The sequence below is a fragment of the Peromyscus maniculatus genome, chromosome 4 (genome assembly GCF_049852395.1).
Source record: "Peromyscus maniculatus bairdii isolate BWxNUB_F1_BW_parent chromosome 4, HU_Pman_BW_mat_3.1, whole genome shotgun sequence".
NCBI lineage: Eukaryota > Metazoa > Chordata > Mammalia > Rodentia > Cricetidae > Peromyscus > Peromyscus maniculatus.
In genome coordinates, this window is record NC_134855.1 from 7,590,310 (window position 1) to 7,605,752 (window position 15,443).

The 15,443-nt window shown below is 53.9% G+C and overlaps 1 protein-coding gene across 3 annotated transcripts; it reads right to left on the reverse strand.

Annotated features, from left to right (window-relative positions):
- Positions 1-1,554: 1,554 nt before the first annotated feature.
- On the reverse strand, positions 1,555-13,020 carry St6galnac4 (ST6 N-acetylgalactosaminide alpha-2,6-sialyltransferase 4). 3 transcript variants are annotated; one of them, XM_006983484.4, is made up of 6 exons: positions 12,860-13,020; positions 12,406-12,506; positions 10,600-10,788; positions 5,732-6,144; positions 3,838-3,945; positions 1,555-2,240 (listed from the first exon to the last, which is right to left on the reverse strand). In XM_006983484.4, the coding sequence occupies exons 2-6, from the start codon at positions 12,415-12,417 to the stop codon at positions 2,051-2,053; spliced, it is 912 nt and encodes a 303-aa protein (XP_006983546.1). In that variant the 5' UTR covers positions 12,418-12,506; positions 12,860-13,020; the 3' UTR covers positions 1,555-2,050. The 3 variants fall into 3 exon arrangements, with proteins under 3 accessions (XP_006983546.1, XP_042130815.1, XP_076425009.1); XM_042274881.2 differs by lacking the exons at positions 12,406-12,506; positions 12,860-13,020 and adding an exon at positions 12,066-12,241; XM_076568894.1 differs by lacking the exons at positions 3,838-3,945; positions 12,406-12,506; positions 12,860-13,020 and adding an exon at positions 12,066-12,247 and having other exon boundaries at positions 1,903-2,240.
- Positions 13,021-15,443: the final 2,423 nt, after the last annotated feature.

Sequence of the window (15,443 nt, forward strand, 5' to 3'; positions counted from 1 at the left end):
CCTCTCTGATGCAGCAAGCAATGTATTTTAAACTCGCCTTGATTTATGACTTTGTCCTGTGAAATTATAAAACATCATGAAACTGCTTCCACATTGGAACATGGATTTTGAGGTAACCTAAATCTGTGTCCTGGGCCACAGATACTCAAAATGGCTCCAGAATTAACTATTCCCATTAAGATAAGAACAGTATTTTTTTGTTATTTATTTATTCGTTTGTTTGTTTTAAGACAGGGTTTCTCTGTGTAGCTTTGGCGCCTTTCCTGGAACTCACTCTGTAGCCCAGGTTGGCCTCGAACTCAGAGATCCTCCTGCCTCAGCCTCTTGAGTACTGGGATCAAAGGTGTGCACCATCACTGCCCAGCTAACAACAGTATTTAAGCCCCAGAGGCAGCCCAGCATCTCTGAACTCATGCAATCTTGTGAGGTAGGAATTACTCAATCGCTTTTTTTTTTTTAATGGATGGGGAAACTGAGACCCAAAAAGGTTCTAATGAACCAGAGCCATAGATCAGAGAGTGGACGGGCCTGCTGCCCGGGTCCTCCATCGCGCCCACTACTCACCTCTGCCCTGTCTGTACTCACAGCCCTTTAGCACTGCCAGGCCTGCGGAAGTGTCTTGGCACCCAGCCTGCAGGCCTGGCTCAGAGCTCCCCTCTCTTCCCTCCTCCTACTTATGAGAAGAAGGCTTCCGGGCCACCTGGCACAGGACGCACAGGGGACAAGGGCAGTGCCGTGGGCCAGACGCCAGGTCTCCAGCCACTCCTGAGGAGATGGGTCAGAGGGAGAGAGGGACAGGCCACCAGAGTCCTCGGCAGGACAGGCCCTGTCATTTGTGGGATCCAGCACAATAGCTCAGTGAGAGGTTCCTTGTTAAAAACTAACACCTAACACTACAAAGAACTTTACGTTTGTAGCCGGAGAGACTAAACGAAGCCCAGGGCTGTGGGAACTGCACAGGTCATACCCAGAGTGTCCTGAGCTCTGAAGCCAAGAGCTAAATCCAGGGTTCCATTCCTCAGTCGTCCAAAGGGGAACCGGGGCAGGGGTAAGTGAGCTCCTGGGCCTGACAGCCTCCCAGCTCAGCCACCTCACCAAAGCTAGCCTGGGCTACCTCATCTGTAATAAGCACCAGCTCCCTCCTCAGGGTGGTGTCACAGCGTCATTAACAGCAGGAAGGTGGCTGTATCAGCACTTCAGGGGCGAGAAAAGCAAAGTTCACGTCCTTCCACACACTGAGCTGCATTCTCTCTTGCTGTCCCAGAGTTAACCAGCAGTTTGACTGGGAGATTTTGGAATCGGACTCATGGGACAGGAAAGCAACGTTGGATAGGGTTTCTTTCTCACCCTGAGCCCTCGCAGGTCCTGCTCTGTGCCTGCCTGGGACAAAGGGAGCTTTCCTGGGCCAGCATCATCCTGTGGTCAGACCTGGCCTGAAAGAGCAGGCCTCTGTGGGCCTAGAGAAGGGCTGGAGGTCTGTCTGCCCTCAGTGAACATGTTCCAGGTCTGTGTCTTAACTCCCACCCCACATCTGTTACCACACTAGACACCATGTCCAGAAAATATGCATTTACTGGCACACTCCTGAGAGGGGCTGGGAGGCTGATGCTCAAAGACCCTTGTGCCCATCAAATCCCAGTCTCCAGGATGCACCAACCAGGGCCATCAGCCCAAGAACATGGCACCGTGTGGACAGGGATAGGAAGAGGAAAGACCAGGACTGGCACAAAGTCATGATGCTGGTGAGGGGAGCCATCGGCCCCAGGGCAAAGGCCACTCGAACGCCCTGGAGGCAGGATGGACCCCAAGATGAAGACATGGGTTTGCCAAGGAGCAGTGGTGGCATAGATGGTCACCTCCTGACTCCCCTTCAAGTCACAAGGCCCAAGATTTCTCCAAGTATACCCAGCCTAGGGTAACAGAGGCCCCAGGTTCCACCTGGCATCAGGCAGAAGGCGAGAGTCATAAAAAAAATGTTCATAATGGAGTGTGGTGGCCTCGACTGGCTGCGGCAGGCCTGGCGAGGCCTGGTGGCCACTGGCAACGGGAACTACTCGGCCCTCCAGGACGGGTGGGCGAACACGATAGGCCGTTTCTTGGCCCAGCGGGAGAACACGGCCTTCTCGGTGATGAAGCGATGGGCGCTCCGCGGTGCCCTCTCATGCAAAAGGTACATCTGACACTCGTCCAGCCGGCCCCTCTCAAAGTAGTGGTAAGGCACGGAGGGAGGGCTCTTCTCACTGTCGGGAGGGAATGGGGTCAGGGGGGACAGACATGGGGCCTCAGAGCCGCCTGCCTCCAGGACTGTGCCTCAGCTGCTGCGACATCCACATCTGAACAGCAGGCAGGAGACCAGCAGGTGTGGAGCCCAGGGGCCAAAACTCAGAAACTGCTTCTTGCAAGTTGGGTGACTAGATAGAGAAGCATGCCTGAGCCTCACCAGTCCACCTGGAAAACTGAGTGGGCCATTCAGCTCCAGGGAGAGCAGGTCACTCAAAGGATGAATTCTCGAAGAGTGGTGCCCACCTCCCATGCCCAGAGCCATTGGCTCTGCGCACACCCTGCCTGGAGGCACTTTGTGGGCCAGCCATGGCAGGGGCCACCCCCCTACCCCCTCTCTCGTATGCCCAAGGCATAGGTTCCGAAGGGGAGAGAGTGAAAACCTGTGGCCTTTCCCAAACTCCTTAGTTATAATAATACTGAAATATAATAAAGTCACATGGTCACAATACAATTCCACTTCACATCTGAACTCACAGTATTTAAGTAATAATGCAACTAATCCTATCTGTGGTGTTTTCTTAAAATAGATATACGCAGGGCTGGAGAGTTAAGGGCACTGGCTGCTCTTCCAGAGGTCCTGAGTTCAATTCCCAGCAACCACATGGTGGCTCACAGCCATCTACAGTGGGATCTGATGTCCTCTTCTGGCATCAAGTTGTACATGTAGACAGAGCAGACATATACATGAAGTAAATAAATCTTTGAAAAAATAGATATAGGCTCCAAGGGGGATGGGCAACATTTTTAAAGATTATTCCATCAGGTGGGTCCAACTCAAGGCCCATTTTGCCAAATCTTTTTTGGCAACTTAAAAATTTTATTTTTTATTTATTTATTTATTTATTTATTTATTTATTTATTTATTTATTTATTTATTTTGCATTTTTGTATTTGTGTGTGGTGGTGGGCGGACAAGAACCTGACACAGTGCACATGTGGAGGTCAACAGACACACTGAGAGTCGGTTCTCTCCTTCTGACATGTGTGTGGGTCCTGGGGACTGAACTCGGGCTGTCGAGCTTGGCAGCAGGTGCTGTTACCCCTGAGCCAGTCCACCAGCCCCTTTTTTAAACTTGATGGACTGGTTCTTTTGTTTGCTTGTTGAGACAAGGGTTTCTCTGTAGCCGTGGTGGTGCTGGGGTTAAGGATGTGTGCCACCACCACCATCGGTGATGGCATGGTTCTTAAGTGTGAGCTTTGTAGATGACGATGTCGCAATGTCACAAGCTTAGACTCGCCTGCTCTGACAGCTCAACAACCTTCCGAGAAAAGTACAAGTCTTGCTTTTTGTTTGAGTTTTTTGAGAGGCTCTCAAAAAGAGGGCTAGCCTTGAACTTGATGTGGAGCCAAGGCTGGCCCTGTTCCTAGTTCTACCCCCTCCACCTCCTAAGTAGGATGACTATGCCCAGCTAGAGGCTGCACTTTTCCCCAAAGGTCTGCACTTGGGGGTGTCTGTGCCTAGGTCACCCATCACGAAGCCCTCACAGCTCACAGACCCTCTGGCTCAAGGCTTCACGCCCCCCCCCCTCCCGCAGCCTGGGAGCCGGTCCTGACCTGCAGTAGCTGTCACTGACCATCCCGTAGACCACGATCTCCTCACACAGCTCCAGGGCCAGGATCATGGTGAACCAGCCAGTGCTGAGGAAGGAGCCTGACTGCCTCCTGGGGAGGACGGGACATGGTCAGTGGTCCCTCCCGACACCCCTGCTCCCCACCTGACAGCCTGACTGCCTCCTGGGGAGGACGGGACATGGTCAGCGGTCCCTCCCGACACCCCTGCTCCCCACCTGACAGCCAGAAAGGGGTCCTGGGGAGGACGGGACATGGTCAGTGGTCCCTCCCGACACCCCTGTGCTGTGGGATGGTCTGTATGTCAAATTGCTCTGATTGGTCAATGAAATAAAATAAAACATTGATTGGCCAGTGGCCAGGCAGGAAGTATAGGCAGGATTAACAGAGAGGAGAATTGAGAGAACAGGAAGGCAGAAAGAGACACTGCCAGCCTCTGCCAGGACAAGCAGCATGTGAAGATGCCGGTAAGCCACGAGCCACGTGGCAAGGTATAGAATTATGGAAATGGATTAATTTAAGCTATAAGAACAGTTACCAAGAAGCCTGCCATGGCCATATAGTTTGTAAGCAATGTAAGTCTCTGTGTTTACTTGGTTGGGTCTGAGCAGCTGTGGGACTGGCAGGTGACAAAGATTTGTCCTGACTGTGGGCCAGGCAGGAAAACTCTAGCTACACCCCTGCTCCCCACCTGACAGCCTGACTGCCTCTGGGGAGGACGGGACATGGTCAGTGGTCCCTCCCGACACCCCTGCTCCCCCACCTGACAGCCAGAAAGGGGTCTTGGGGAGGATGGGGAAGAGGCAGCGAGCCAGCCTGAGGTCAGCAGTGGGTCAGAGGTGAAGCTGCACACAAACCCAAGTCTGATCAGTCTTGCTACCCAAGCTGATGATGCGCCTGGGCCTGGGGAGACCCCAGGGCATGAGAGCACAGTGGGTGAACGTGATGGAGTCTGCTGGAGAGCCCCGCCTCTGCTGTAGGAAACCTGACTCACTCCTGAAACTCAGCCTCAGTGACCCAGCTGTGAAATGGGGAGACGTCCAGGTGGCTTTCATGAGGGAACACGCCAGCCTTGCCCATGCCCTCCCCATCCCACCTGGATCAAAGGTGCTGTGGCAGCCCCAAGCAGAGGGTCACCCCCTCTGAGGGTGCAGGCTGGCTCCCTCTCTCAGGCTGAGTACAACCAGCACCTGCTCCATCTCTGCTAACACTCGGACGGAGAAAACATAAACAAGGTGATGTCTAACGGCGAGAGCCTGGGAAGGGCATGGGGGTGGGGCGGAACATGGGCAGGCCACTCCTTCAGAGGACGTGGTAGTTCCTCTGGACCAGACAGAGACAATCATGGGAAATTTTAGAATATTCTAGGCAGAAGGAACTCCAGCTACCAGTGTAAACATCTGGGGGCGGGGGTTGGGGCGAGGCATGTAGGGGAGGTCCCACGGGGAATCCTGAGGGCCCTCTGGAATGAGGTATTAAAGAGGTGTCTGATGCAGAGTGCTTAGCTAAGGGCCCGAGTCCAGTTTCCTGTTTGCTCATTTTTGAGAGTCTCGCATAGCCCAGGATAACCTCAACCAAACTCCCTAAGTACCTGAAGATGCCCTTGAACTCCTGACCACCCCGCCTCTGCCTCATGAGTGCTGGGATTACGGAGGTTATTTTATTCTGTGCTGGGGATGGAACCCAGGACCTCGGGCCTGCTAGGCAAACACTGCCAACAGAGCCACATCCCCAGCCTGACGGCCGCTGTTCTGACTGCAACTCTTACTTCAGTCATCTGGACCAGACCTCAGAGGGCACCTCCAATCTGAAAGCATTTCCTGGCACCAAGAGGCTCTCAGAGAAGACAAGCCCCAGGTGCCAGGGGTCCCCGGCTCACCGGTTCTTGCCCGTCTCCTCCTGGAAGATCTGGTCACAGTAGGCCATCATGCGTTCAGTGAAGGTGTACACCCGCAGGCCCGGGTACATCCTGGTGAGCTGCAGCAAGGTGCGGTAGGTGCGGCCGCCCAGCATCCGGTCCATGTGCCTGCCCTGGCCCCACACCACGTAGAGCGTGTCCTGGGCCTGCTGGAAATAGTGTGAGTAGTTGCGCAGAAGCAAGGGCACACTTGTGTGCGAGATCACGCGCAGGGTGCTGCGCCGGCCCACGTCCTCCTCAAAGCCCACGGTGGGCGCCTGGTTCATGCGCAGCACGCACTCAGCACCATCGATCTGGGCACCCAGGCCTGAACCCAGCATCTGGCCAGAGCTGGACACCACTGCACAGCTGTGGCAAGGCTCTCGGACGAGGGGCTGCAGAGGGAAATAGAGAAGGGTCAGAAAACCTCGACGCCAGCTGCCACCCACTGGTCCCATCTGTCCCCATCACACCCACTGCCCTGCCCGACAGCTGGCTCAGTTCCAAGGACGGAGAGTTACTGGTTTTTTTCGTTTTTTAAATTTTGTGTATGTACATACGTGCGTGCACAGGGGTGGGTGTGCTTGCACACATCTGTGTATGTGTGTGTGTATATTTGGGGGGGTCAGAGGTTGACACTGAGTATCTTCCTTAATCACTATTTATTTTTGAGACAGAGTCTCTCACTGAACCAGGATCTTGCCAATTCTGCTACATTGGCTGACTAGGCAGCTCCAGAGAGCTTCCCGTGTCTGTCTCCCGGCACAGGATTACAGGTGCATGCTAGGCAGCTGCTCTTTATTTATTTATTTTATTTTTATTTTTATTTTGTGTGTGTGTGTGTGTGTGTGTGTGTGTGTCTGTGTGTGTGTGTGTGTGTGTGTGTGTGGGTGTGTGTGTGTGTGTGGTTTTTAGAGACAGGATTTCTCTGTGTAGTTTTGGTGCCTGTCCTGGATCTTGCTCTGTAGACCAGGCTGGCCTCAAACTCACAGAGATCTGCCTGGCTCTGCCTCCCAAGTCCTGGGATTAAAGGCGTGTGCCACCACCGCCCAGCCTGGCACCTGGCTCTTACATGGATGCTGGAGACTGATCTCTGGTCCTCAGGCTTGCCCACCGATCACTTTTACCAAGTTAACCACCTCACCAGACCCTAGGGTTTTTTGTTTTTTTTTGGGGGGGGGGGGTTTGGGGGGGAGCAAGTGCCATAGTATACATGTGACGATCCAGGGACAACTTGCGTGAGTCAGTTCTCTGCTTCCACCGTGTGGGTTCCAGGGTAGAACTCTATAATAAGTGCTTTCATCCACTAGGCCCCTGGCTGGTCCCAGTTTTCATTTGTGATATGAAGTCTCACTTTGTTGTTTAGATGTGCCTTGAACTTGTGGCGTTTCTCCGGTTCAACTTCACAAACGCAGGAACTATATATAGAGGGCAACCACCATGTCTGCCCCCAAAGAGCAAAGTTTGCCCACTTGCAAGCTAGGCTTGGGCAAATAACTTTCCCGAGCTTCCTTATCAGCCACAGACAGCACTATTGCTGCCCCCAGGCCTCAGAAGGCCCGCACTATCGGGACCTTGTTAAGGCTGCAGGAACAAATATTTGTAAGGCACTTAGCATGGCCTCTGGCACAAGCTTGATGTCAAGCAGGTGTTTGTTAAGCAAACACAGAACCACCTAAGCCCTTCCCGGCCCTGTCCAAGCCCAACCCACACGGCACCCAGTTTATGACAGGAGGGTTTTCAGTAGGAGGGGTCTTCCATGAGCAGCCCACGAGAGCTTTGGCAGTCTGGTGGGTGTGAGAACATCTCCTCTTGAGAATGCAATAGAAAAAGCACAAGGAATAAGGAGCTGGGGGACAGGGTGGTCTTGGGGACAGGCTGCCAATGTCAGCAGGCTAGAACGAACACGGTGGAATGGGAAAATGCCTCTCCGGGCTTCAGGCCTGCCCTAGTGTTTCTAAAAGCCAGAGATGGCTGCAAAAGGCCCTGAGAGAACTTTCCGGAGTGACAGGAAAGCTCCGTGTCACCGCAGTGAGGGCTATTCATGTTCTCCTACTTCTGTCAAGACTCACTGTCTGGGTGTGATGGCACAGGCCACTAGTCCCAGCACTGGGGAGGCATAGCCAGGTGATCTCTGTGAGTTCGAGGCCAGCCTGGGCTACAGAGTGAGTTCTAGGCCAGCCAGGGCTATATGGTGAGACCTTGTCTATAACAAAAAAGTTCCCTTGAACTGTACACTTATAATGGTGAATTCTTTTACAAATTGTAGTTTATTAAAGCCAATTTCATGTGTTTCCTCTCATGTGTGTTTGCATGTGTGAATTCACATCCATGTGGAGGCTAAGTTTGATATAGAGTGTCTTCTTTGGCCATTCTCCACCATGTATAATGAGATAGGGTCTCAGCTTTGGATAATCTGGCTAACTATTTTTTTTAAATACATTTTTATTTTATTTTTATGTGCATTTGTATTTTTGCCATGGGTGTCAGGGTCCCTTGAAACTGGAGTTACAGACAGGTGTGAGCTGCCATGTGCCATGTGGGTGCTGGGAATTGAACTCAGGACCTCTGGAAGAGCAGTCAGCACTCTTAACCTCTGAGCCATCTCTCCAGTCCCCTGGCTAACTATCTTACCCTGGGGTCCCACCTCTGCCTCCCCAAAGAAGGGATCACAGCAAGCTACTACGCCGACCTAGTTTTTTGTGGGTTTTGGGGCCCACACTGGTCCTTACAGTTGCATGGCACACACTTTATGACAGCCATTTCCCCCATCCTGCCCCACCTCTTTTGAGATGAGGCCTTGATATATAGAGACTGACATGGGACTCGAGTGCTGGGACAACAGATGTGAGCCGCCACACAGACCTCAGGCCCAGAAGGGCCACTGGCTCCAATATGTTAGGTGCAAACAGTCAATGTCAGGGCTCCCAGGGAAAGGCTGGGCCCTCACCTGGAGGAACTCAAGTTTATAGAGGCATGTGAAAGATACAGGGACATTAATTCCACTCAATAAAAGACATTGTGAAATACCACTCAGGTACGTTTCTTTTTTTATTTGATAAAATGTTGATTTAAGAACTCATATTTTCTGTACCGCAGTGTTTAAAAAAAAAAAAAAAAAAGGCATTCTAGACCAGGCAGGGTAGGGCAAGCCTGTAATCCCAGCACTTGAGTCTGTGGCCTGAGGATCAGCTCAAAGACATCTGCCACACAGCGGCTTCCAGGCCGCCAGGGCTGTATGAGACCCTCTCCTGAAAGAACAGAAAACATAAAAAGAACAAAAGGACTTCCCTGGGTGCCACCAGTCTGAGCCTGTCCTGGCAATGGGGAAACGTTGATTCTGATCCTCGTCACCGTCAGCTCCATCAAGAATCATTGTACTGGCCCTCGCGTGACCTTAAGCTGTTTTCACTATTACAAGTGTGCAAAAAGTACCCCTGTTGACTTTCCTTATCTGGATTTCCCACTTAAGAAAAACAAAAGGAGGCTGGGGAGAGTGCTCAGTGGCGAAATAAGTTCAATCTCCAGTCCTTGTGGAAGGAAGGAAGGAAGGAAGGGTGGGTGGGTAAGTGCATGAGCTGGGCACCATGGCATGAGTTAGTAATCCCAGCACTACGGGGTGGGGGGCAGAGACAGGTCCCTAAGGCTCACTAGCCAGTCTAGCTGACTTAATTCCAGGTAGTGAGAGACCCTGTCTCAAAAAATAAAATAAAATAAATAAAGGTGGACAACGTCTGAGAAACAAAACCCAAGGCTGACCTCTACACACACACACACACACACACACACACACACACACACACACACACACAAAGAAAATGTTCTGTGAGGGCCTAAGTGTCTAAAAGAACTCTGGTCCCATCATGGCAGACTGGACAGTGTCCACCCAACACATCTGGCATTTGTCCCACTTGGCCATCCTGGGGGAGGGGAGAGTTAACACCCCCAGGAGTCTTTTGCTTTGGTTTGGTTTGCTTTGGGGTCCTGGGGATTGAACCTAGCACCCGACCTTGCTCACAAACAACACTCTAGCCTGAGCTACAGCCCCGGCCCACCCCAGCTACTTTCACCCTTCATCAGCTATGCCCACGGCTGCCAGTCACCCTCTGAATCGCGAAGCAGCCCAACACAGGCGGGAATGGCCCTTTATAGATGACGAGGTGGCGGAGACTCCGAGGGATGAGGACCCACACGTCTCCAGCAAGCCAGCGCTCCTAAGCACGCCCCGAGGGCCGACTAAGAGCCGTCCAACTAAGAAAGAATTTCAGCGTCAAGAACTGACAGGATGGAGCTAGGGAGCTGCTGAACGTGGGTGACACACGGGGTCACTGCTGTGAGGGTCAAGGATGGGAATGTCCCTGTGCCACACCAGGCAGAGCAACTATGGGGACAGGAGCCACGGGTGCCTTGTCACTCATGGACTCCAGCGTCCCTGTCTCGTGAGTCCTGGGACCACACATAACCCTGACCTGTGTTGGCTCCTTACCCTCGGCTGCCACACAGTGACAGGTTCAGTGCGGGGGCCAAGCCATGTTTGCTGGGCACCCGGTGCGGAGACAGAAGTCTAAAGATATTCAGGTATACACGGACACACAGCGGCAGTCCCGAGTGGGCAGCAACCCTTTCACCCAGCATGTGGCTGGAAGTAGCCAGGCAGCGTCTGCTCAGTGCAAACCATATTTCCTCCTTGAGTGCTCAGAGGGGTGGGTCAAGTGACTGGCAGAAGTCACACAGTGGCTGGTGAGCAGAGACGTCATTGCTCAGAGTCGAGGCCGCCTTGCCAGCCGCCCAGTTCTGTTTCCCAGAGCTAGGGACACGCGGGCCTCCTTAGCATTTCCCGGCTGACTCACCTTTCCGTCTGGCACGCTGCTGTAGCCGCTGAAGTGCAGGGGCCCTGGCACAGTGGGTCTGGGTGCCACAGGGAGGCGGCGGCGGTCCAGGCAGGTTGCCGGGCAGAGGGGCAGGCAGGCCCAGCAGCACAGGAAGATGTAGACAGCGGAGAATGCCAAGGTGCACAGTATGAGGAGCAGAAGGCGACCCTGAAAGAGACAGTGGTCATGGGCCTGTGGGGTGCTTGTGGAGAGCACCCAGCCTCCCCGTGAAGAACCTCTTATGCTCATAACCAGAGCAGAATTCAATCTCTGTTGATGAGACCTTCTTCAGGGATGCCTCGCTCTTGGCCCTTGAAACTACAGGTAACTCTCTAATGCCCCTCTTCCAGGTCAGGACACCCACTTGGGATGAAGCCTACATACTGCTCAAGGCCACACACAAGGGTGCGGGGTACAGGCTGGAGTCGTAAATCCAAATTGCAGAACCCAGATTCTCACCTAGAACCCTGATACACTCGGCAGTCTGGGGTCTCGATGGCCGTCAGCCCGGGCTAGTGCTGCCCTCGTGGCCCCACCTCCATCACCCCGCCCCCGCCCGCCCCCAGCTGGCCCGGTGTGTCCCCTGGCTAGGGTCTGGGTGGGCAGTATAGGAGGTGGATGGGGACTTGGTGGAAGGCATCTTTTAAGAAATGCCATCGAGGGATGGAAAGGAGGCTGAGTGGTGATGAGAGCGTTCCGCACTTGCACCAGGTCCCCAGGGCTCACGCAGGATGCCTCACGACCACCCATCATCTAGACAGGTTAGATAGATCTCTCCAAGCATGGCAGCTCATCCCTTGCCTCAGGCAGGACTGCTACAAGTTTGAGACCAACCTGGGCTACACAGTAAGTTCCAGGCTAGTCCAGGCTACAGACTGAGACTCTGTCTCAATAACCAAAAACAAGTAAACAAGAATATGCTTTCAATGGTTGGAACGCTTGTTTCTGCTGGGTCATTCTAAATTCTAGAAATGATACACCAAAGGCCCCTGGAGATAACCCTCTGGCTCTCTCACCTTGGGGTGGCTACCTACACACACACTCACTGAAAATACCCAGCAAGCTTTGGAGGAGTCATGCCTCGGGTCACTGTCTGCTGGGCCATCCATCTGGACACCTGTGACTCTCGGAGCTATGATTTTCTAGGCCCAGGGCCATTCCAGAGGAGGCACTAGGAGCTGGCCAGTATGCCCAGAAGTCAGAGGTGCGGAACAGCCCCTGGCACATCCTGCCAGGGGCCCACCCTTCCTTGTCTGTCCACAAGCCACATCAGCTTCTAAAAATAAGTCTTCTCTGTGTGGCCAGCTGTCCAGGAGACAGGGTTCACAGCCCCGGAGGCTTCGGTCCCCTGTCCACAAGGGACCAGAGACCTTGACTCAGGCAGTGATTAAATCTCCCCACCCCAACATTCAAGGGGCTCACCAGCAAAGGCTAGAGCTACTGACCTGAACCTTCACATCATGCAGTCTCATCCCCCGACTGAGTGACATTGTACCCTTACTTCCATTTCAGGTGAGAAGAGCAAAAAGTGAAACCAAAAGGGGAAGCGGAAGTCACTGGCCTGGGGTCACAAAGACTCAGGAGCAGGGGTGGCACAGGGGCACCCGCCGGGGCTGTGGGTGGGGCTCTGTTCGGGTGTGTGCTCAGCATGTGCATGGCTCTGAGTTCCATCCCCAACACCAAACGGGATGGGGAGGATCACCATAACTCCTGGCATGGGAAGGCGGCTGCCAAGCTCTGCCCAGGTTGCCCCCCAGTGAGCGTTCTTTCTTCCACGTCACTTACCCGGGCCTTCATGCTGTCTGCGCCCTCAGCAGTCCGGAGGCTGCTGTCTCCAGAGCTTGGGATGGGAAAGGCTGGAAGCTGGTCCTATGATGTGAGGGAAACTGAGGCAAGGGAAGAGGGTACAGATCCAAGTCAAGGCAAACGGGCCCAGGAACCAATAGCCTTAAAGTCTCCAAGCATGCGACAACGTGCCCCATCCTAAAGGATGTGGGTTCAGAGACCCTGCCAAACCAATGCCCATTGTGCAGATGGGGAAGGACAGACAGAGAGGAGGCGCTCTCGGCTCAAGGTCACCCATTTGGTCAAAGGAAGGCAAAGAAAGCCAGGAGCAGGGATTTCTTCCCCATGCATCCCACCTCTCTACCGCGGTGCGATGGAGAGGCCTGGGGCGGCCAGGATGTGGAGTTATCACCCTGCCAGATTCCACCGTCCCCTCCCCAAGCTGGGCGCTAACCAGATCGGCAGGTTGGGGCGCGCCGGGGGCTCACGAAGCGCTGCTCGGAGCTCCATGTCCAGTGGGCCCGACTAGAGGGCCTGGAACCGGCCCCGGGTGGGAGGCGGTGCTGCGGCCGCAGCTTCTGCTGGATGGAAGATCGAGCAGCGCAGCCCGGGGGCAGGGGCGGGGCCTGGCGGAGGGGCGGAGGCTTTGCGCACAGGGGGCGGGGTCTACGCAGCGGAGGCGGGCGGAGCGTGGAGGTCTCCGAGACCTCCGGGCTGGTGTGGGCGGGGCCTGTCTACTTTAGCATCCCACCCTACTCGGTGTGCGCCAAGGGCATGGAAGAAAGAGGAAAACCTCTCCAGAAGGTCTGAGCCACCATGCAATGGCTTCCTGACCGGAGAGATGAAGTTCTCCATTGCTGAAATTGCCGGGAAGTGACAGGACGACAGGAAATGAAGCAAGGGCTCCGAGTTAAGCAGCCCTGGGTTTCAGGCTGGTAGGGCTGTCAGCTCAAATGAAATGCAAGATGTGAACTTGAATCTAAAATTCAGATTGGCAATGATGAAACATGTTTTCGTTTTTGAGACAGAGTCCCACATATTTGAGACAGACCTCGCCTCGGGCTTACCAAGATCGGCTGCCTCTGCTAGCTGGGGCAGAGGGTTGAGAGCTGGGATTAATGGCTCCGGCTGTTTTCCACACAGCCCAAGTTTTGCACTGATTATGTCAAAGCAGCCTTTGCCTGACTGTTCCCTCACCCCACCCCCGGAAAGTGGGGGAAATAACCCCCTCTCCCAGTGAGAGAAGGGCAGTGGTGACTCAGGGCACTACCAGAAAATTCTGTAGTCCCAGGGGCACTTCGGCTTGTGGAGTTCCTACTGCCCCCTCACTGGCCTCTGGGCCTCTGGGGACAAGAATGGGATCCCTCATGGAAGCCGCTGTCACATCCGCAGGACCTTGCACTTCCTGCGTCCTCTACCCGGGCTGCTCCAGCCACATGCCTAGTGGGACTCCCTGTCACTCAGCTCAAACCTCAGCTCCTCAGGAGGACCCTTTCCAATGGTACACTCCAAGTTGATTTTATTACACCAGACAGGACCTTCCTATGTGGCTGTCCCAGTCTGCTTTCTGTTGCAGTGACAAACGCCAGGACCAAAAGCAACATGACAAAGGGTTTATTTCGGCTTTCAGTTCCTCATCACAGTCTTCACTGAGGGAAGAAGTCAGGGCGGGGACTCAAGGCAGGAGCGTGGAGGGGAGGCAGGAACTGAGGCCATGGAGGATGCTGGTCACTGGCTTGTTCCTCAGACTCACACTCAACCACTTTTCTTATACCACCTGCCCGGGGAGGCACTGCCCACAGTAGCCTAGGCATTCCCACACCACTCATTAATAAAAGAAAGGAAGGAAGGAAGGAAGGAAGGAAGGAAGGAAGGAAGGAAGGAAGACCCGCAAAGATGTACCTATAGGTCAATGATAGAGGCATTTCCTCCACTCAGGTTCCCTCTTTCCAAATGACCCTACTTTGTGTCAAGTTGATGAAAACTCACCAGCACACTCCAGGCTAGTCTTGGACCCTGCTCAGCCCCACGAATGCTGGGATTACAGGCATTAGGCACCCCACCCCCCAGCTGTTCACCGAGAAGTCACCCTGTGAATCAGTTCCCTTGTTCTCATGCCCATGTGCCCATTAGACTCATTTCCATATGCTGATGTTATCACCTTCAGCACCCACATGGTCCCCACACATCCAAAACAAGGCAAGAGAGCCAGCAGTCCTGGGTCTCTGAGGTCTTAGGTCACTCCCCACACACCCTCAGGCCCTGTCAAGGTTCCCAGCCACCTCCAGGCTCTGAGTTCAAGGTCAATCCCCTGGGAGCCAGACCCCAGATGTGAGAGCAAATCCCAGCTCCTGTTCTGGCCCCTTCTACCTTCCTACATCCCCAGCTGGACACCTATGGGCGGCATCAGAAACTGAACACACTTTCTCAACTTCCTGCCAACCAAGAACAAATCCCTACACAGAGTAATCGTCCAAGAACACCCAGAACAGGCCATGTGTCTGTCTGAAAAGTGCCAATTCCTGGAATGTTCCACTGAGGCTAGCCTCTTCTGCCCTCCCTTCCTGTCCCTGTCCCCAGCAGCCACTTTTCAAAGTCTGGCCATATCTGATGGGCCAGCAGAAGAGTTATTGAGAGGCTTTTCCAGGAACCTAGCTGGCCAGTCTGGGGGGAGGGGGATCCCTCAACACTGCTCCCCACACCCCCCACAATGCTACTTCTTGCTAAGATGTTTACTTTCTCCCAAATTCCAGGTTCTTCACTGTGCTCTTGGCCTGGAACCTATCAGGGACATGTCTGACCCTTCTGGTCTCAGCTTAGAAGATAAGGCCCCTTCCCTCCTGACACCATCTGTGAGGTGATTTGGTAATGGTTCCTTTTCCTGGGACTTTGGCCCCAGCCTTCTTCCCAACTGTGTGTATCCCAGGAGAGAGCCTGCTTCGGGCAGCTGCCCAGGCAGTGCCGAATGTTCCTGAGGTCTGTGTGCCACCATTTCCACTTCACACATTAGAGCAGGGAGGCAGGGGTTGGCACCATGC